The sequence below is a fragment of the Crocodylus porosus genome, unplaced genomic scaffold, assembly GCF_001723895.1.
Source record: "Crocodylus porosus isolate Cpor-Errol unplaced genomic scaffold, CroPor_comp1, whole genome shotgun sequence".
NCBI lineage: Eukaryota > Metazoa > Chordata > Crocodylia > Crocodylidae > Crocodylus > Crocodylus porosus.
In genome coordinates, this window is record NW_017728906.1 from 158,507,898 (window position 1) to 158,528,736 (window position 20,839).

Sequence of the window (20,839 nt, forward strand, 5' to 3'; positions counted from 1 at the left end):
TCCATGCCAGGCTCCTGCCCCAGCCTCTCCTGGTGCTCGGCCTTGAAAAGGCTGCATGTGGCTCCACTTCTGGTTGTGTGCAGCAGCGCGCGCACGCATGCACCTTAGAGGAAACCTTGCCTCTGTCTGGCACGATATATTGCAGTAAAATAAAATAGATTTATCATCATAGAACACAGTAAAACTTCAGAATGGTGTCCTTATCTGAATTATGTTTACAATTAGATTATAGTTATAATTTCTTTTGCTCATTCATTGTTAAGGAAAAACAGCATCCTATAGAAATATAAAAGTCTGTCATCCATATTTCAGTGGGTCAGAAATTCTGAAATGAGTCATGGATCTTTAATTCTCGGTTTAATTGGTAATTCTGGAAAACAGCGGGTGCATCTATGTGTGCTGTTAAGGCAAAGAAGTAAACTCCAGCTCAGTTTGCACCAACTGAGGTGCATCTGGGAGGTGCATCTGCACGTGCACTAAGGACTGCAGTTAGAGTTGGGGCAAAGCAGCCCTGGGCTGGCAGCAGTTTTGGGGGCAACAAGATTTTGAAACAGAGCAGAACAGTTTACGCCAGGGCCACTCCTGCTCTGCTGGCAGGGAGGGGCAGGGTAAGCCCTGGGCTCCAGGTGGCAGCATCCGGCAGTAGAGGGGCTAGATGGGCCATGAGGGTACTAAAGTGCAAGGCTAGACAGTAGGCAGCCCCCACACTTTAGCACCCTTTTGCCCTGGCCAGCCTGTCACTGTCTATGCTTGTGTTTCAGCAGAGTAGATAACCACCATAAGATAATACTGTCGGGGGCAGAACAACCTTACAACAGATTTAATTTATTTACTGTGCCCTAATACCAGTGCATGTGTAGATGGTGATGCTTTACTGTAAAGCTAATTAGTCTGTTCCACAGTAAAGTGCACCTATAGATCCACCCCTGGGGAGTCATCCTTTTGAAAGGTGCGCTCCAAATTAAATGCCTTCCCAGAGTGTCTGAATTGGTTCTCCTGCCTCATCTTCTGCTTTGTTTTCTGCTTCCTACCCTATCTGCTGCTGTTCTGTCCGTCCCTTCACTGATCTGCCATATACCATGTACAGAGGCCACCTGTGCCACTTGTGCAGATTATCAACACCTGCTTTGGTCACTTGATGGAGATATTCCTTGCCCATACTTAACACTGAATAATTCCTGTCATCAAATAAGAACTGCCACACTGGCATGGCCAAGGGTCTGCATCATCTGGAGAGGGGAGCTGCCAACCCCCACCCTCTACAGTGTGGGCTGTATCAGTGTGTGGCTCTTCCGCTCTGTGAGCCACGTAAGTAGTTCATGAACCCCCTGGATCTCTCCCATGGACAGCCCTGAATTAGATGAATGGTCACTGCTGCTTTCTGTGCTTTACACGCTAAAATGGAATTAGAAAGAGTTATAATTCTGTTTCAGTGATTCTCAACCAGGGTGCCGTGGCATCCTAGGGTGCCTTGAGACTTGTAAGACTCTTGTAAAGCTGCAGCACGATGTTACCTCTGGTACATGTGCAAACACAAATCACAAAATAAACCCAGAGATTTCCAGTAAGAATTCACAGTGTTAAACACAGTCTGACCTGTTGTGCTCTTTCTGGGTTTTCTACAACAGAAAAAATGTTTCATTGTTTTTCTGTAGTCAAAAAGTGAATGAAAACTAAGAGGTGGCAGTTTCTAAGGGGTGCCTTGAGTCTAAAAAGGGTCTGTTCCTTTAATGTTGTTATCCTCTGTTACGTAACAGGAGTAACTGTTTTGAGCCTCCTGAAGAATTTCTGAATAATTCCAAATTAAAATGTCTAGTTACAACTGTGGAAATCTTGATATGTAGAATACCCAAAGATGACAATTACCTGGTTATTTAATTCTGAAATGAGAGTCCTTCCATGAGAAGAGGAGAAGAATATTTTGTCAGGGTTTTTCCCGGATGAAAGCAGTTTTAGCCTGATTGTGGGATAGTTATTGCAAAAAAAAAAAAGTGGGGGGGGGGGCTTTCCTTGTTGCTTGTTCCTGGATGGGAGTATAACTGGGATGTATTCCTCTGAAGTGTCCACTTCCTGCTTAAAATAGGTTGCAAAACTACTTAAGTTTTTGGCTGTAGCCATGTTGCTCTAAGGACATAGGCAGGGTTCTTTGGATAGATAGGATATCTTTTATTAGACCAACTCAGTAGCTGGAAAAAATTTCTTAGCAAGCTTCTGGACACAGTCACCCTGACTCCATAGACTCAGGCCAGCAGAGTCTCCTTGTGCCTGGCAAAGAGTGACTGTGCCCGAAAGCTTGCTAAAAACTTTTTTCCAACCACTCAGTTGGTCAGATAACAGATATTACATCTACCCAAAGAACCTTGCCAAACTACTTAAGCCATTTTTCTACTCTAACATGGGAGTTCTTGTGCTTAAAAGTTCCTAACTCGTGACTCGTAGTGCAGCTAAAGGTTCAGCAGCTGCATATTGAGTCCAGAGAGCAGCGAGGTTCTTTGGAAGCAGTTTATGTGCAAGCTGCTGATCTTAGGTGTAGTTGGAACAGAACTGTGTTCAGGTGTAGAAGCATAAATGTTTTGCATCTGCAGAGTCTCCAAGGAGTTGCATCTTCTCAACAGCGCTGGGTCTTGCTTATTGCCAGGAGTTAGTTGCTTCCCTGCCTTGATCCCATGCAATAGTAACATTGTATATTGCACTTTCTGCTTTCCTGTTAGTAGTATGTGTCTCTATATTAAATAAGAAAGCATGCAGTTATTGTTGTCCTTTGTGAATTAAAGCATCTTGGGAAAAAGCCAGTTCCTTGCACTGGGCCCAAGGCTAGTTAACAGCACAAGTCCCTGTGTCCTGCCCCTCCCCCATTCTTTCTTCAGATATGTTAAAATGACATCCTGGCTTCCTTGATCTGCTTGTCCTTGTTCTTCACAGAAGCAGAGTACTTTGGTATTCTTTAATTCATCCTCCTGTATTCTAAGTGCCTTCTCCTTAGAAGAGAAGTTGGAGGTGGTACACTAGCAGTCATCACTGAGAATGTATTAGGTTAATCATTGGGTTCTGTTTGTTCTCTGGGATGATTTATTCTGTATGCTGTCAGAGAATCTCCACTTATTAACCCTGACCTTCAGTTGTAAAGTAAGGAAAGGCAATGAAAAAAAGAGATCTCAAGCATAGAAAACAAACTCTATTTTTATTGCTAAACATTAAACATTTTAAAATGTTTTTGGAGAAGAAAACAGGTTGGACACACTTAATATCTATTACTAGTGAACAAGATCCTTCTTAGAAATAACAGTGAAAAGACTGCTGTGGCTGTTGGACCAGTTTTCAGCAAATTTAGGCAAGGCAAGGCAGTACAGCTAGGATCAGTTCCAGACTCTATAGTCATATTGTACGCTTAGAAGGAAGCTTTTACTTTTGCTATTAGGAATTTTTGAAGACACGGGATTTTTCATTCTATGATCAAAAAGTGCCAGTTGGCTAAATTAATGATTTATAAAATAAATGGACAGAATAGACTTTATTTACTAGGTTATAGATAAGTGACATAGTTACTCAGATTAACTATGAATTTTAAAAGATTTTAGAAGTGAGTGATTTTTCTTAAGAGGCATATGCATGTGTATTTTATGAACAAGATTTGATTAAATGTATTCTTTAACACTGATATACACCATGCTAATGCTAAATGTTCTCTGATAATTTTATCTTCTGGTTTATTTTGTTTTTTAGTTAACTACAACATCATTAATTGATATTATTGTTTTCATGAGCACTGTCTACTTTTAAAGCAGAAGCTGAGGCGAAATGTGAACTTACTTGAGAAGCTGGTTATGCAGGAGACATTGTCATGTCTGGTTGTGAACCTCTATCCAGGAAATGAGGGATATTCGCTTATGCTCAGGGGAAAAAATGGTTCAGGTAATATTATTGCTACTTAACTCTTTTAATCTTCGAAGTGTTTTTGCAAACATTAACCAATCAGCATGAGCCATATTAGCTGCGTGCGTTTCATTACTTTGTATTTGCTTCTATTATAAAGTAATCTCTTCTATAATTCTACTCTGAAACTAGAAATAGAAATGTAAAAGAGCCTGATTCTGGGTGCCCCCTCATAGGAATAATAAATAATAAGGAATTAACATTCTTAGAACATACAGGCTTTATTCCTCCAAACATTTATACACATACTTATCCTTATGCATCTGAGTAGTCACATAGAAGTCAGTGGGATTACTTTACTTCGGTGCTGATTAAGCAACATACTTTACAGCTGCTGACAGTAGCACTTTTTTAATTATTTCCATCCTTTACTGCCAGTTGATTTTTTCTTTTTAACGTTGAAAAAGTCTCCCTGTGCCACTGTAAATTAGATTTATTGAAAAGTCTTTTGGTGTCTGTGTATATTCCCAGTGAGATGGATAGGAGCTTGGTTATTTCTGCAGTAAAACAGGATTCATGTTTAAATGGCTTGGAAATTGAATCAAAAGCATGAAAAAGGTCACTGCACAAGCAAAATTGGGACTCTGGTCAATTTTTGCTAGACTAACTTTATTTTTAGTTTTTAGTTTCACTTTTTAGTTTAGTTTTCACTTGGTTTTAGTGATTTTGATATTTATTTTTAATGTTTTTAAAGTGGTAGTGGAAAAGGAAAAATAAAGTATTACATTCTTTGTTTAAATTCAGATTCTGAGACCATTCGACTGCCTTATGAAGAAGGAGAATTGCTTGAATATTTGGATGCAGAGGAGCTACCACCTATTTTGGTTGACCTTTTGGAAAAATCTCAGGTTTGCAAATCTTCACAGAAGGTTTATCATTTCTGATCTGATAAACACTAAAAAGTGGGTGGTTTAGAGCACCTTCAGTAAACAGTTTGCAGCATCAGGCACATAATATTTAGTGTCTAAAAAAGCTATCTTCTTGGCATCTGTAATAATTCATGTATGTTTAGGGTGTTTTGTGGTTTAGTCTGACAAAGAACATCTCAATGAAATGTTTGAGCTAAAACTTGATGAATTTAGTATGTCAGAGCTTTTTCTTTTTTATCCTTTAGGTTTGGTTGTGCTTTTTGCACATGAAAAGGCGTCTTTTGCAACGTAATGTAGGATCTGGGTGGATAGGGGCTCACACTTGAGAGTGCCTAGTGGTGTAGGACACTGAACTGCTTCAGCCATAATAATAATTAGTAGCAAGTGATTTAACTGCAGCACTCAAATTGACTTCAGCAGAAATTACACTCTTGTATTGGGGTTAAATTTTGTTTGAAGTTTTATAACTAGGACTTGGGTATATGCAAATAAATACAATGTAACAAAGATGAATTATAAAATGACTGTATGTGAATGGCATGAGTGGCTTACTAGTTAAAAAGAATTTACATGCCAGTAATCGGAGGCCAAACAGTCAGCATTCCCTCTAAGATGCGCGGTGTGCATAGCTGTGCAGGCACACTTGTGCTGCACTGCTAGGCGCGCCTGCGCAGCCACACTCACTGCACAGCTTAGAAGGAATGCTGCTAGCAGTGTGGTCAGGTGCCCAGAGCAGCTGCCACATGCAGGGGTTGCAGCAACTGGTGCAACTGTGTTGTTGCAGCAACAGCTGTTTTTTGTAATCCTTCCTTTTCTTCCCTCCCCAAGTCTGCCTGGGGTGGCTGACCCAGTCACCCTGCCCTAGTTATGCCACTGACAGTAACTAACTGCAAAATGCTATTAGTCCACCCAGTCTTTTGCATATATACCATTCACGAAGTAAGTATAACAACGTATATACATATTGTTATATCTATTAATATTATATATGTATACATATTATGTTTATGTATTGATCATTATAATCATGAACGTAATTGATGAAATATAAAAATGTAAATGCAAATATAATATTAAATATAAAATAGAATATATAAGCAGTAAAAGTTATATTACATTACAAATATATGTATATATCATATTTATGTTATGTGTTTATCTTTATACTTAAAATGTTTATATTTATATTTATTTTGAGTCTGAAAATATAGATGTGTATATATATGCACATAAACACGCACACACATACATTTATATATGTATACACATATGCATTCCCAATTTTTTTTTTTTAAATAGGTTAATATTTTTCATTGTGGGTGTGTCATAGCAGAAATTCGTGACTACAGACAGTCTGGTAACATGAAATCACCAACATACCAAAGCAAGCACATTCTTTTGCGTCCAACAATGCAAGTAAGTGCATCAAATTGAAATCTTTAATTTACCTTAAGTAGCCTTCCTTTATCCTCATTTTTTATGATACATGCCATAGTTGGCTATCACATTTTTTTGATTTCTATTATACATTTAGCATTATAGCACTTATATTCAAATAATGAAAGCTTTGTCTTTTCTTCACCAGACTTTAATATGTGATGTGCATTCTATAACCAGTGACAACCACAAATGGACACAGGTGAGTTTGGGTGTATTTTTAAATTGTTCAGTGATATAACAGATACAATAGAATAATTTAGCAAAATATGCTGTACTAAAGCAGAGCATATCTTGAACCTAGAATAGTTTTGGCATTCAGTATCCTAGGGAGATGCTTAGCACTTTGCAGAATCAGCTTCTTAAACCTTGTTTATGTAGTATGATAAAATTAGAATTAGTTTAATGAGTTGACTCTTCTCCCCTCCATCCTCATCAGATATAAATCGTATCTGGCATCTGAAGGGGTCAAATGACGTTACCCTTTTGTTTGGCAGCATTTTCTCACTTGTATTGACAGAAGAGCAAACTTGAGTACATTTTTAGTTAGCTAAAACATCAAAAGTAAAGTCTGGCAAAGTGTGTGTCTTTATGTGTACATTCATATTCAAGTCAATGCATGTTATCTAGTGTTTATAATTTGTGATAAGGGAGAAACTGGGATGCCATCAAGATAGATTCTTGATAGACTAGACTATATGGTTTTACTCTGTAAAAAAAATACTACTTCTCAATAATGGTCTTTTTTCTTTCCTGTAGAAAAAGTAAAAGCTCCATGGTATACAATAATATATAAAGACTCATAAACTATAAGTATTATATTTTGATGGGTTAAAGTGCAAAGCAATTTTTCTTCAAATTATTTGAGGTATTATATGTACATGCACATATGTATACACAAAGACAATAACATGGAGATAAGCATGAAATAAAATCCCAGTCAAGTATATGAAACGTCATATTTTTACTGTGTGTGCACTTTCTGTACTATAGGAGGATAAACTTCTACTTGAAAGCCAGCTTATTTTAGCTACGGCAGAGCCTCTGTGCCTTGATCCTTCAATAGCAGTAACCTGCACAGCAAATAGACTCCTCTATAACAAGCAGAAGATGAATACTCGACCAATGAAACGGTAATTGTTAGTCTGTGATATATCAGGCCATGAAGAAACCTCTAGATATCTTTAAAAAATACGAAGAAAATAGTATGTTTTATACACATTCTATACTCAAATTAATATTTTATTAAATGGGAATTGCAGAGGTTTTAATTATATTTTTAAACAATTAAAGTTTTAATAAGGCTCTTACAACAAATTTCTGCTGTTTTTAAGGTTAAAAGTTTAGCACACCGGCAGTATTAATTGCTACATTTAATCTGAATATTATTGCATATGTGTTCTGTGTAATTTAGCAACCTCTTCCAACTAGGAAGTTGTGTAAGACCTAATAAGTCATAAACTATAATAAATTTCAGTTGATAATATAGAAAAATAAAATAAATATTTAATTGTGTATGTATATATTATTATATACCATTTTATGATGAATAGCAAATTGTATTGCTAGCTTACAGTCATATCTAATTTTGCCATGGCTCAGAATCAAAATGTGAGCTGAGGCAGAGAACAGCGTTGAATAATGTTAGTATATTTATATGGTATTAAAAATGTTTTATCTTCAACAGGCCTTGCATTTCTTTGCCAAAAAAAAGATATGAGGGCTGCAGTTTACCTTGAGAGTATTTCATCTCTTTAATTCTGTGACTGTGGGATGTTATTTTCACTGCCAGAATTTAATGTATGAACCATTGAACTAAAAGTGGACAAAATCCAGCAAAAATCTGTTTTCTGTCGCTTAAATGTTTTGATAGACAAGCTTAATTTTAGCTTGAAAATCAATAGAGTTATCTGTATGTGTAAAGTTGAGTACATCCATAACTGTTTGGAGAGGGGTTAATGATTTTCCAAGCAGTGTAGCACTCAAACTGTTATACAAAATGTTAAGAGTAGCTTCATTCACACATATAGATGCATTCCCTGCTGTTTCACAGTCACCTGAAATGGTTCACAATTATTTTACTAAGAACTGTTTACTCTGTATGATGCAAAGTGTAGATCACCCATTAAAAGTAAAATAGATGTAAATATTGTTCTTGGGTGTTATACTAGTGTACAGTCTATGGTACTCTATAAATAAAAGTCACCAGAGTCTGTAGTCCCATTATCTCTGTGGAAATCCACTGGTCTTTGGGAGAATAATGCCTCCTTTACTGTCAAATGAATTCAGATGCTAATATCAGTATGTTTGTACTAGTGGGAACTGAGTAAATTGTCTATTAAATACAGAGCAGGGTAGTGCAGTACAACTTAACTCATTCCAAAAGGCATAAACTTTTGTAGGAGACAGCCTACTTCATCAGATGTTGTGAAACAAATAATCTTATTTAGGAAGGAGAGAAAATCTCATTACATCTGTACCATATTTGCCTTTTTAAAAATGTATCAGCAGTACACAGGAATTTTGGTGGGACCATAACATTTTGGTTGCATTTGAACTATTGTTAACATTCATTAAATACGTCTATCATCTCTCTCACTCTGACAATATCTGCCACAGTCTTTTTCTAGTAACAATAGCATTAACAGTTTGCTTTATAATACAGTAAAAGAAATCACCTTTTTTTAAAGTATTGCCCAATATATCTTTTAGCTGCAATGTTAATGGCTTTTTCCTGTTGTATGTGTTTGCATGTACATGATAGGGTATTTCAATGGGTAGGTATTTTATGAGCTTATATCTCAATTGTTGTAGGTGCTTTAAGAGATACTCCAGGTCATCTCTGAATAGGCAGCAGGATGTGGCTCATTGTCCGACTCCACCTCAGCTGAGAATACTTGACTACTTACCTAAAAGAAAGGAAAGGAAAGGAGCCCAACAATATGATCTCAAAATTTCTAAAGCTGGAAATGTACGTACATTCCAGGTTGGATGGGTGAATATTTAGTCAGTGTTTGTATTTAATTAATTTTTGTATTTAGTCATAATATCCCTAAACACAATGCTGTGTTCTTTCTTCTCTTTGCAGTGTGTAGATATGTGGAAACAGAATCCTTGCTGCTTGACTGCTCCTTCTGAAGTGGATGTAAGTTCACTTGTTCCCAACCACATTAGTGTCAGGCAAAGAAACAAGTTTGTTCAACTTTTTTTAAGTAAAAAAAGGAAGATAAATGACAAAGCAGTAAGTAACGATGGTCTCTGATACAAGATCATTTAAGAATGGGGGAGCTAAGACATTTTAAGAACTTCATCTTTCATTGCTTTTATCTTCTGTTTCGAATAAAAAAAAAGCAACGTACATTATCAAGTAATAGTTTAAAATGAATAGGATAGTAATCTTTACAATTTTTTGCTGCACTGAAAGGTGTAAAATTCAAACTAAAGCATGGCTGACTATGTAGCATCCTGTGAATGAGTTATAAAACCCAAAGCTGCCTTCAGTTACATTACACTATTATTTACCTGTGACAGGGGTGTCAAAGATGCAGCTCACAGGCTGGATTCCAGCCTGCAGAGCCCTGTCATCTAGCCTCAGGGTTGCCTGTAGTTCTTGAATCAGCTAGCTGCATGCAGCACACACTGGCCTTGGCCCTGGCCCCATGTGCTGCGTGTAGCATATGGAGCCCACCTGGCATGGGCTGCACACAGAGCATGGGCTGGATCTGGCACATGCTGCATACAGGACATGGAGCTATCTGGGGCAGTCACTGGAGCTGTGTGCAGCACCTACACCAGACTGGCCCTGCATGTTGAATCCAGGGCCAGTTTGGATCAGACCCAGAGACCAACTTACTCCTGGCACAAATGGAATGTCTGTACATGGCCTATGGAACATTTCAATTTTTAACATTATGGCTACAACCATAATTACAGTTTACAAGGTTCTAAAAACTATTCAATTGTTAATACAAAAATTTGCTAATTTGGAGCTACCGTATGCATAGTGTGCAAGATGTGGGAGAACTTTCTTACCCCATCTTTCTACAGGAGCTAGGCACAGGAACATTCCTGTAGTCCTACAAATCTGTACCACCTCAGGACCATGCCAGCAAGGGAGTTGGGACAGTAGGGAAAAAGCCTAAATGTCGTTGCTGCATCCTTTAACATGCAACATGTCTGCCATTTTCTCCTTGCCAAGTCAGTTTTGCTATCTGAGCAAAGCACAGTTTTAAATCTGTGTCAGGTATACAAGTTGTAGCCATATTGGTCTAGAGGCAAAGGTCTACCCAAGAGAACTTTTACAGTCTTTTCTGCTGTGTCTGAAGAAGGGTGTTTGTACCCAAAAGCTTGCAATTAAATAATCTTTTTTTGCAAAAATCTAGTTGATCTAGTAAAAAATATCACCTCTACCACAAGTCCTGATTCCTTTTGCTTCTAGACCAATATGGCTACAACCTGGATATCTGACACAGTCTTAACCTGTATTTCTACAATTTGCCAAATGTATTTAAAGTTTATGAAAATTCCTTAGTAAAAGTATATCAGCAAAGTAAGTATCAAATCGTTAAGGCTTTTCTATATACTCCTTGTTAAACATGTATTATAATATCTGCTTTTTATTTAAGGTGGAAAAATATGCCAAAGTGGAAAAGTCTGTCAAACCTGATGACTCACAACCAACTGTCTGGCCAGCACATGTGAGTAATTTAGACCTTTGGCCAAACTTTCCTTCCCTTAAGAAGGTTCTTATTTCAACAAAATTTAAATGAAATCATAAGGAACATTTATTTTTCTATTTAATATTCTGTTTTCATAGAAATTTGGAAAGAAGATCATCATGGGAGATATAATTTCACACATTGGGGTGCTTTTCAACTAAAAGAAATGACTAGAAATTATTACTTACTGGAATGCAAAATAGTAAAAATAACATTGTTTAATCTTCATTTTATTATAGGGGCATAATACAATGTGCCTTTAACCAGGCATGCAGCACCTACCTGCTGGAATAATTAAGTGGCTAAATTACTATAGTTTCCTTGTACAATATCAGAAAGCCACTGATGCAGCTTGAATTTTTTAAGCAGCCTGTGTTGCCAATTCAGTAGTAAAGAAAATGTAGGGTTTTACAGGGAGCCAGTAGTGTTATCTTTTGTGACAAATCTGTTCCCTTGAATATTCACTTAGGAGCTGTTTCATGAGAGCTATATTTACAGTATTATAATGGTAAATTTTAGGAGATCATGTAAAATAAAATACTTTCTAAAGCAGATTTCTCCACAGGTATTTTTACATACTTTCTCAGTCAAACCTTAATTTAGCTGCAAACTGCATGATCTGATGCAGAGGGAATGATAAATGTAATCATAAAAACCCCAAAATATTTTCTAATAAAATAAATGTCCAGCTCTTTATCGTTAGCATTCACCACAGTGTCTTTACTTTGTTTTTCCTGATCTATTGCATTGGTGGTATGCTTTTCCCTGCAGTACTTAATTTAGATCTCTGTGACATCTTGTTCAGTTGTTGTTCTATGTTATAAATAGATATTTTTAAGTGTGTTTTTAAACTTGTTTAACTTAAATAACTTTTAAATATGTTTCTGTGCTGAACAATGTCAGTATCAGTCATGATTGTTTACATATTTACTGTAGTTTGTATTTTTTTAGTCATACTAATTTTTTTCCCCGTCACCTCTTGTTAGTTGGCGAATTTCTCTAGTAACCTTTTTCTTTTTTTTTTGCCAAGGCACAGTGAGTTTTAGGGATTACTTGAAGTGTGTTATTCGCAACGTTTCTGTAATCTCCTGACGTATCTTTATCAGTTTTTTTCTATTATCTGTTGTTTTTTATATGCTTTAAGTAATAGAGTTCTTCTGTTTTTTAGGAGATAAAAGATGATTATATATTTGAATTTGAAGTTGGTAATCAACTTCAGAAAACAAAACTGACCATTTTTCAGTCTCTTGGTAATCCTCTGTACTATGGTAAAATACAGACACTCAAAGGTGATGAGGAGAATGAGAGCCTAGTAACTCCATCACAGTAAGTTATATATATATTGAAAGTGTATCATTTTATGGTATTTGAGGGAAAAATAAAAAATCTAACCTTTTACACATCAGTGTCTTCTAGTATAAAAGCAGTGAGTTGATTATTTGCTTTTGTGTGATGCATAAATTCATTTGTCATCTTCAGAATCCTATGTTCTCCCCTATTAAAATGAGAACAGAATGAAATCTCAATTTGTTGAAACAGTTGGGGACCTTTTCAAGATATTTTTTTCAACGTTATTCCTATTTTTTGTATCTATGATAGAGCACTAAAAATGTGCTAGTGATGTCAAACATGTAAAAGCACATAACCTCTGATCTGAAGAACAAAACAAAAGTTAGAAGAAAAGGAGAGCACAAAGATAATTGCTGGCATGTATGTGCTCAGTTTTGCTTTTTACATTATAGCACAGCTGCCTAGTGACTCTTTGACTTATCCGGACAGAGTTAATTCCGTTCTGGCCCTAATATTACAAGGTTCTCTACATGGCTCCTGTTCAGTGAGACACAATGATGTGCCTGGTCACAGAAAGTAGCTAGTTTTCTTTACTGACATTATGTATTATTGTTTCTCAGCATGTTATCTTAGCTGTTATTTTTTAAATGTTAATCATTTCAAGCTGTTATTTTTAGTTATTTTTTACCCTGGCCCCATTTGCTGATTATCTGCTTTTGTCACTTCAGATAAATTGACTCAGAAGGCTAGTAGTGACTTGAGATTGTGTCCTAGGCCTGGGAGTTTCAAAGAAGTCTGTGGAAGATGGGGAGCCCACGCTTACTTGAAAATCCAGACCATATTGTACAGCCTCACACATCATTACTTGTGGAACTCAGGTTCCTGTACAGTGTACACTGATGCCAGAAGCATGGGGAACAATCAGGAGGATCTAGCCTTACTACTGTCCAGTGGGCATTATGATCTAGTAGGGATTACGGAGACCTGGTGGGACTCCTCACATGATTGGATCATAGCCATTGAGGGCTACACTCTGCACAGAAGGGACCGAATAGGGGAGAAAGGTTGAAGCGTAGCTCTCTGTTTGAGGGAGCAGTACACGTCGTTGGAAGCCAACATCAGCTTCAAAGAAGAGCAGCTTGGAACCCTCTGGGTTAAACTACAGGATGAGGCGGTGAGAGAGACCTAACTGTAGGGATATACTACAGACCACCAAACCACAGAGAGGAGCTTGATCTTGAGTTCTCTCAAGAACTGGCAGAGGCCACCCGTACATGGGACATGGTCGTCATGGGTGACTTCAATTACCCAGACATCTCTTGGTAGGAACATTCAGCTAAGTCGGATTGATGGCGTTGGTTTCTGACCTGTATCAAAGAGCTCTACCTGACTCAGGAAGTGCATGGGCCAGCCAGAGGTACCGCTCTCCTAGATTTGGTCTTGGCCAAAGAAGATGATGTGGTGAACAACTTGAATATAGAGGGTAGCCTGGGCAACAACAGCCACAGAACCAAAGTGTTCACTGTCTTGTCTCAAGGCAGGCAAATCAGCTATCAGGTTTGAAGCTTTGGACTTCAAAAAATGAATTTCAACAAGCTCAGGGCAATAGTAGGGGAAGCGCTGCAGGATCAGGGGCTGAAAGTGAAAGGAGTGCATGAAGAGTGGTTGTTGCTCAAGGACACGATCCTTGAAGCACAAAAGAAGTCTATTCCTATGCGGAAGAGAGGTAGCAGAAGAGCCGGTAAGCCCTCTTGGCTTAATAGGCATATCGTGGTGCTCTTGAAAAAGAAGAAAGAGGCGTACAAACAGTGGAAGGTTGAGACGGTCCCAAGGAAGACTATACAACAATGGCCCACACTTGTGGGGAGCAGATTAGAAAGGCTAATAAAGCCACTGACTGGACTGGACTGGACCCAATGATCTTGCAAGGTCCCTTCCAGCCCCTTACAATCTATGAATCTAACTCAGTGGGATTTGGCTCCTCAGTTTCCTTTGATTGCTTTGAAAATCCCAGCCTAGAAAGTCAGGGGTACAATAAAAAAGTGGTAGTGGGAGTTCTCCATATTTAAAAAAAACAAAACATTTTTGATCTATGGAAACAACCTGGATAATTCTGTTATAACCTCAATGTGTACTCAGGGCACGCTTCAGATTTAAGTGGGATGACAGGCTATCGTTTGTGACAAAACAGAATTTGATTTTGGAAATGCTAAATCATAAAAGAAATCAAAGACTTTAAACATCTCTTAACGTTTTAGTGCATGACTTTTTTTTACATACAACTATATCATTCTCTTATTTAATAATGGAATTCCCTAAACCCTGAGATTGTAGTCTGGTGCTGGGAAAAGCTACAGATTGGTTATTTCCCAGTTGTGCTGTAGAAAAAGACACTAGAATACTAGAAAAAGCCACAGGCCTTGTAGTTCCTTAGTCCTTAATCTGTAAAGGTTATAATGTCCATACCAGCTTCCTAAATTGGTTTGAATTGGACCAAAGATACTACCTATAAGGAGTGCTGACATTACATCATAAATGATATTAGTGGGTTAGATTCTGTGTCATATTTGTCAAATATATGTACTTCAAAATAAATGCTACTTTATTAAGAATAGGGGTACTAAAATCTGGCAGCAACTTCCAACAGATAGTTATGATTGTTGGAGCACTCACAGTTTTTCTGTGGAAGCAGATTGTTACATTTGTTTATAAGATATACTACTAGTTTTAATATATATTTCAAACCATCGCTTCATTTTTTAGATATGTAGAGGTTTGTATTTTGCCTTTTACACTACAGCAGATTGTTCTCTATTCTCAAACTGCTTTAGCTCTTCTCAGTTGACAGGAAGTATCAAAGTAGAGATTTTCATTTTGCTATTCTTCCAGAGTTTTGCATCCTTGAGTCAAGTTGGTGAATTTCAGTTTAAAAATGAATATCTGTGTTTGACATTTTAGGTTTCCGATTGGCTCCAAGACTGATGCTGAAAGGTAAGTTAATTAGTTCATATTTTATTTTATTTTGTTACCACTGCACCCATTTGTCCCTTTTGTCCTGAATGTATCTTAATTACATGACCCAGAAATTAATTCTGGGGGACATACTGGCAAGAAAAAATAGGTAGAAACAATCTATCTGTAGGGACAGTGAGAAGCACATACACCTCGTCCCATTTGCTGAGGAAGTCCAAGGATCAGGTAATACCTTTTGATTCACCTAACAATGAATCAGTGGGAGCATTCAGGAGTAGAATTTGATTCTGAGATTTTGTACAAGTAAATTTTCTATCAAATCTCTCTCTAAGAAGTGTTATTCTTTTGAACTTAACTTCATTATACAGCAATGAGTTGAATATGCAGTGTGTTCAGACAATGTTGATTTAGCATTGTGAGAGAAGCTGTCCTTTCACTTCAGAAGTAAGAAGAATTTAGGCCTTTGTTATATTTTAACTGTAGGAGACCTAGGGTTATTGATTGTGGTTCATTGAATGAAAACATAAACTAAACTTTTTCTTCAAGTATGAGTTTGCATGGATCCCACTGTAGGTATAATTGCACTGCATGCATGTGAATTCAGAATCTGTTGAAATAGCTGTGTCTGGAAAGGTTGATCCTGTGCCCTGTACTTCCTTGCGCTATCGTGTGAGGATGTAAAGTGACAGGACTGACACAACTATGCCTCGTTTCCCCCATTCCATAGCAATTTTGAGTCTGTCCGACCCAGTCAGCATTTATTTAAGCATAATAGCTGTAGTAGCAGTTGATAAAGGTAGGCTGAGACCCCAGGAAAGAAGCCGTGGCAAGTTTACAACAGCAGAATTATAATCCGTGAGCAACCCTGCTATTGGACACTCCTCTAGTTCTAGTGAGCAGTGATGACCAAAAAAATTGGCAAAGTCAGCACCAGAGCCTCCAGCATCACCATCCTTAACATCTGCTTCTGGACAGAAGAAGCTGGATCCCTTCACCTCAGACACCAGGAAAATACCCTGACGTGGGAAAACATTTGGATGTATTGAGCTTTTCAATGCCAACAGGTTGTATGGAACCAAGGGCTTTATGGAACTTAGCAAACAAGCTTTGGTTTGTACTAGTCTTAGCTACCTCTACATCAAAAGAAGGTAGAAAAGCAATACCAAGCCCATTCAAAGAGTTCTAAGCAGTTTTACACCTATCTACTAGCAGGATTATTGGTATTTTCTTCTAGCTTTTCCTACAAACTAGGATTTTAAGATACCAAACTTTATCCACAAAATACAATCTTTTTGTGGGAAGGATCTTGCTATTTCCAAGTTCACTGCAGAACATAGAGAGGAACTGAGGAAGAGGCGAGAGGAGGTCAGATCATGGCCAGCAGTGCTCTGCAACCAGTGAAAAACAAATGTAATGTGGCCACTAGAGTCATGGCGAGGGTCATCATCATGTGCCAGGATCATCATATGTCAAGATTCTTGGCTGCAGGCATCTGTTCTCTATAGCCATGTCCAGACAGCCACTGAAAATCTACTCGTTAGGAAACGTACTTTTCAGCACCACAATTGATGAAGCTCCAGCCAGTTCTGTGGCTCTAGCCAATTCCTTGGAACCATACTAAAATTTCTAGAAATCCAAAGTGCATTCCTATACCATAGGTTTTTTAAGTAAGAGACAGGCAAGAAACTCCATCCTGCAAGCAGTCCAGAGAGCCCACAAATCCAATTATCTTTGCTACTTTATAAGATTACAGTCCTTGACATGATTTGTCATCGAGCAGTCTGCATCCCAGTGTCAACAAATCTGACATAAGTCATGAGTCACAAAAAAGGTATGCAGCAACCAGTTTTTGGCACCTGCTTTGTATCCTTCCATTAACTTCAGCAGATTGTCTTAGTGACAAACAGGTACATTGCACATGGCTACCCCATTTTATTCCTTCTCTTGCCCTGTAACCTTCTAGAGAGACCCTTTGAGAAGTCCTATGAGAATTACAAGGCAAAGGCTTCTACTCCCAGTACTTACTCCATGCAATGCTGTAAGAGATCACGTGAAGTGTGTTAACTTCTGCTTCGGAAGAGATATGAGCTCAGGTTCATTACCAGATTCTTCTTCCTGCAGTGGTATAAAGGACTTCTTTACATCTTGCGTATTCAGTATTCACGGGGGAAGAGGTTAGCATGCTATAATTCAGCACGGTGCACAACAGTGATAGGACTATATCGTTCAGATTTTTCTCACATCTCTACGTGGCACTATGAACTCACTCCAAGGGGCAAGCCATTTCATTGCAAAGACTGTCTAAATGGATAACTTAGAGTGTCATGCTTAGCTGCCACCTGGTAGGTGTACCTCTTTACCAGTCAATCACAGCTTACTCTGCCAGACCTGAAGCAGCATATTTGGTCTTTCTCCAAAACGTTGCAACATCTGAAATCTGTAAGTCTGCTTATGTTCTTAAGACAACAGGAACTGGCTATGTCAGTGAATCCATACTTGATTTGAGAGAGTGGTGCCTGTTCAAGTGGTTCAGATGGTGTTATTCGTTCTGGCCCTTCCAGAGGATACCCGGTCATGTACAGTGGGTCCCATACTGATGCTAGAAGAAGAAAGAATAGTAATATGTGTGTCTGGGGGGGAACAAAAATAGCACTGCTGCTGCAGGTGGCTGACCATGCTGTCAGCAGTGCAGCGGCCAGGGCTTCAGCATATCTCTGGTTTCAGAGTCTTCAGCTAACACAGACTTCATGTTGCAAGGGTTGTGGCCATGGCACCATATGTGCTCTTTCGTTTGGAAGCATGAAAAACACAAGATGCACATGCAGGTCCAGTGGACACAGCTTTTCAAGAGATTCTTAGCTTACACTTGTGCACCTGCAGTGGACTCCACAGTTATAGTGGAGCAGGTAACCCTTCTCTGTCATATATGGTTTGTAGATTGAAAGCCTGTTACCCAAAGTTTTAAAAAAGTCAGAATCCCTTTACATTTACTGTAAAGGTTAAAAACAACCTGTCAATGATAACAGGGAAATCCTGTAAATGGAATGCATGGTTTTGAATGATAATGAGTGTAGAAATGAGATTTCCTTTGCTTTAGGCTTTAATGTTGTTTTCACTGCTTCTCAACCTTCTTTGTCTCTGATGACTCAAGCCCACTGAGATAAAGACAGAAAATGTTTAAGTATGCTGTGCCCCTCTATGTAAGACCATTTATATGTATATAAAAAGTTATATATTGCAAATCAATGTATTGATGTTAACATAAAACTGAATCACAACTCAAACATTTTAAGTATTTGTGGTTCCCCTGTCAAAAGGTCTCTAATGTGTCACCCTGCACTGCCTGCTGCATGTCAAAAAAATTAAATAGACAAATAAAGTTAATCCAGAAACAAAAAAAAATTAAATAGACAAATAAACTTAATCCAGAAACCAAAAAATACAAAACAAAAACGTAAAAAATTTAAAAATGCAAAAAAAAAAAAAATAGACCCCAGGAAATTCAGTTTGTTTTTGAAAGCTTACTTAACATATCTCCCAAATATACAGTTAGTCCAAAAAAATCACAGAAAAGAAAACCTTGCCTATTGAAAAAATTAAAAATGTTTTTCAAATCCTATAATGAAGTCTCTGTTGTTTTTTTTCAGGGTCGTAAACCAATACCAAGAGCTAATTCAAAATGAAGCTAAATGTCCTGTGAAGATGTTTCATAATTCAGGAGGATCAGTCAATCTAAGTCATCTTTCTCCAGGGAAGGAAATGGAAGTGAGTTTGTGCAGTGCTCCATTCTTATATTTAAAGTTGGAATCCTCAAATGGCATCTATCTTTAAAGGGAAAATCATATCTAAATTCACATTTTTATATGATTTTTAAGCCTTCTGTTGTTAAAGTAGTAACTCAGTAATGGGAAGATATTAGAAAAAAAAAGTCTTTCTTATTCTTTCATTTTTTGATTTTATGTCCTTGCTAACCCTATGTATATTTAGTTTCAGTGATTCATTGTAGTCAATTTTGTCAGCATAGGTTTGAATAGGGACAGTCCAGAGGGGGGTCAGGATTGACAGATGAAAAAGCTCTCATAAGAGTTTGTGCCCAGGTCACACTTCTTCAGTGAGGGATGGCGCCGCAGTAATGTATGCAGTGGCAATTGAAAAGCTGAATTTCGATGGTGAAAAAAGGAGATGAACCACCTGGTTCATAGCCACGCTGGTACCTCTCCCTGCATCAACAGCTTTCCAGAAGCAAAGCTCTCACTGGTGCTAACTCCGCAGCTGTTTCTCTCTCTGCTAGTGCCATCTCAAAGAAGATGCAAAATGCCAGGATGAGAGGGAGGGTGAGGCACCCCTCCTGCCTCCATTGCAGCAGCGCTGAGGGCTTCTACCCTACTCTCCTACCTGTAGTTAGTCTATGCAGCAACAGATCAGACACAAACAGTAGTAAAATACAGTTCTAAAATCACAAAAAGAATCAAGGGATCTCAGAGGTGTAGTAGCTGAACTTACTTTGAACTCTTTCTGAAATCTGTCTATTACTAGATTTCTAAATAGCAATCACCCTTCAAGAGATACCTGCTCTTAGAGGATTGTGCTCCTATGTGTATGAATTAGGGGTGTACCAATAGAGATTTTGGGGACTGATACCGATAGCCAACATTTAAGGAGGCATATTGGCTGATACCAATCCGATTTCCCATACAGCTGCACGCAGCTGGTAAATCTGTTGTGATGAAAGGGGAGAGGGGAGGGGCAGATCAACACCCCCATGGTGAGGGAGGGAGGGGGCAGTGGCAGGTGCTGCCCAGCCAGGGTGGAGCAGGAACCAGACGGAGCCATGGCTCGTCAGGGGATGTGGGCAGCTCCCGCCCCGATCATACTCCGGTAGGGCACGGGGGGGAAGGGAGGGTGCGCCTGTGCCCCCAGATCTGCATGTGGTGGGCAGGCTGCAGCTGCAGGCTGGAGCCAGGGCTGCGCCAGGCTTTTCTTGACAGGGGGTGGGTGGTGGCAGTGCTGGGATGGGGGCTACAGATGGGGCTGCAGCCACACCAAATTTCACTGTAGCCACACACCCAGCACTGCCGCTGCCTGTCCAGCACGACCCTGGCTTAACCTCTGCCTCCCCACACATGCTAGGAAGAGCTGGGGCTGCACTGGGTGGGCAGCAACAGCAGCACTGGTGGGCCTACAGCAAAAGTTGGAGTGGCTGCAGCCCCCTCCATAGGCCCTCTCCCAGCGCTGCCATCACCCACCCTGAAACCAGCCGCTGCCAAGAAGAGCCCAGTGCAGCTGCAGCTGCAGCCCACGTGCTCCGTGCAGATCCAGGGACACATGCTCCTCCCCCGCCATGCCTTCCTGGGATGCGTGCAACAGCAAGACCCACCCCCCATCCAACAAGCTGTGGCTCCATCCCTGGTCGCCCCACCCCGCCTGGACAGCACCAACCCGTTCCCACTCCCTCACCACAGGGGCCACTGGGTAGACACCCACACAGTCAAATGGGTCGCCAACTGGCTGGAGGGTCGCACCCAGGGGGTAGTAGTGGACGGGTCCTTCTCAGCCTGGAAGGACGTGGGCAGTGGGGTTCCCCAGGGCTCGGTCCTCGGGCCCGCACTGTTCAACATC

At 39.1% G+C, this 20,839-nt stretch overlaps 1 protein-coding gene across 13 annotated transcripts in view; it reads left to right on the forward strand.

The window, feature by feature from the left end:
* Window positions 1-20,839, forward strand: part of SUPT20H (SPT20 homolog, SAGA complex component) — a 58,485-nt gene that overhangs the window by 20,745 nt on the left and 16,901 nt on the right. For 7 of the 13 annotated variants that reach the window (XM_019530042.1, XM_019530045.1, XM_019530044.1 and 4 more), the window contains exons 6-16: window positions 3,783-3,912; window positions 4,678-4,781; window positions 6,102-6,218; window positions 6,388-6,441; window positions 7,233-7,372; window positions 9,054-9,210; window positions 9,328-9,384; window positions 10,865-10,936; window positions 12,126-12,283; window positions 15,206-15,238; window positions 18,868-18,985. In XM_019530042.1, the coding sequence (XP_019385587.1) occupies window positions 3,783-3,912; window positions 4,678-4,781; window positions 6,102-6,218; window positions 6,388-6,441; window positions 7,233-7,372; window positions 9,054-9,210; window positions 9,328-9,384; window positions 10,865-10,936; window positions 12,126-12,283; window positions 15,206-15,238; window positions 18,868-18,985 (1,140 nt within the window). The remainder of the gene's footprint in view (window positions 1-3,782; window positions 3,913-4,677; window positions 4,782-6,101; window positions 6,219-6,387; window positions 6,442-7,232; window positions 7,373-9,053; window positions 9,211-9,327; window positions 9,385-10,864; window positions 10,937-12,125; window positions 12,284-15,205; window positions 15,239-18,867; window positions 18,986-20,839) is intronic. The other 6 variants (XM_019530043.1, XM_019530049.1, XM_019530050.1 and 3 more) reach the window with 1 other exon arrangement.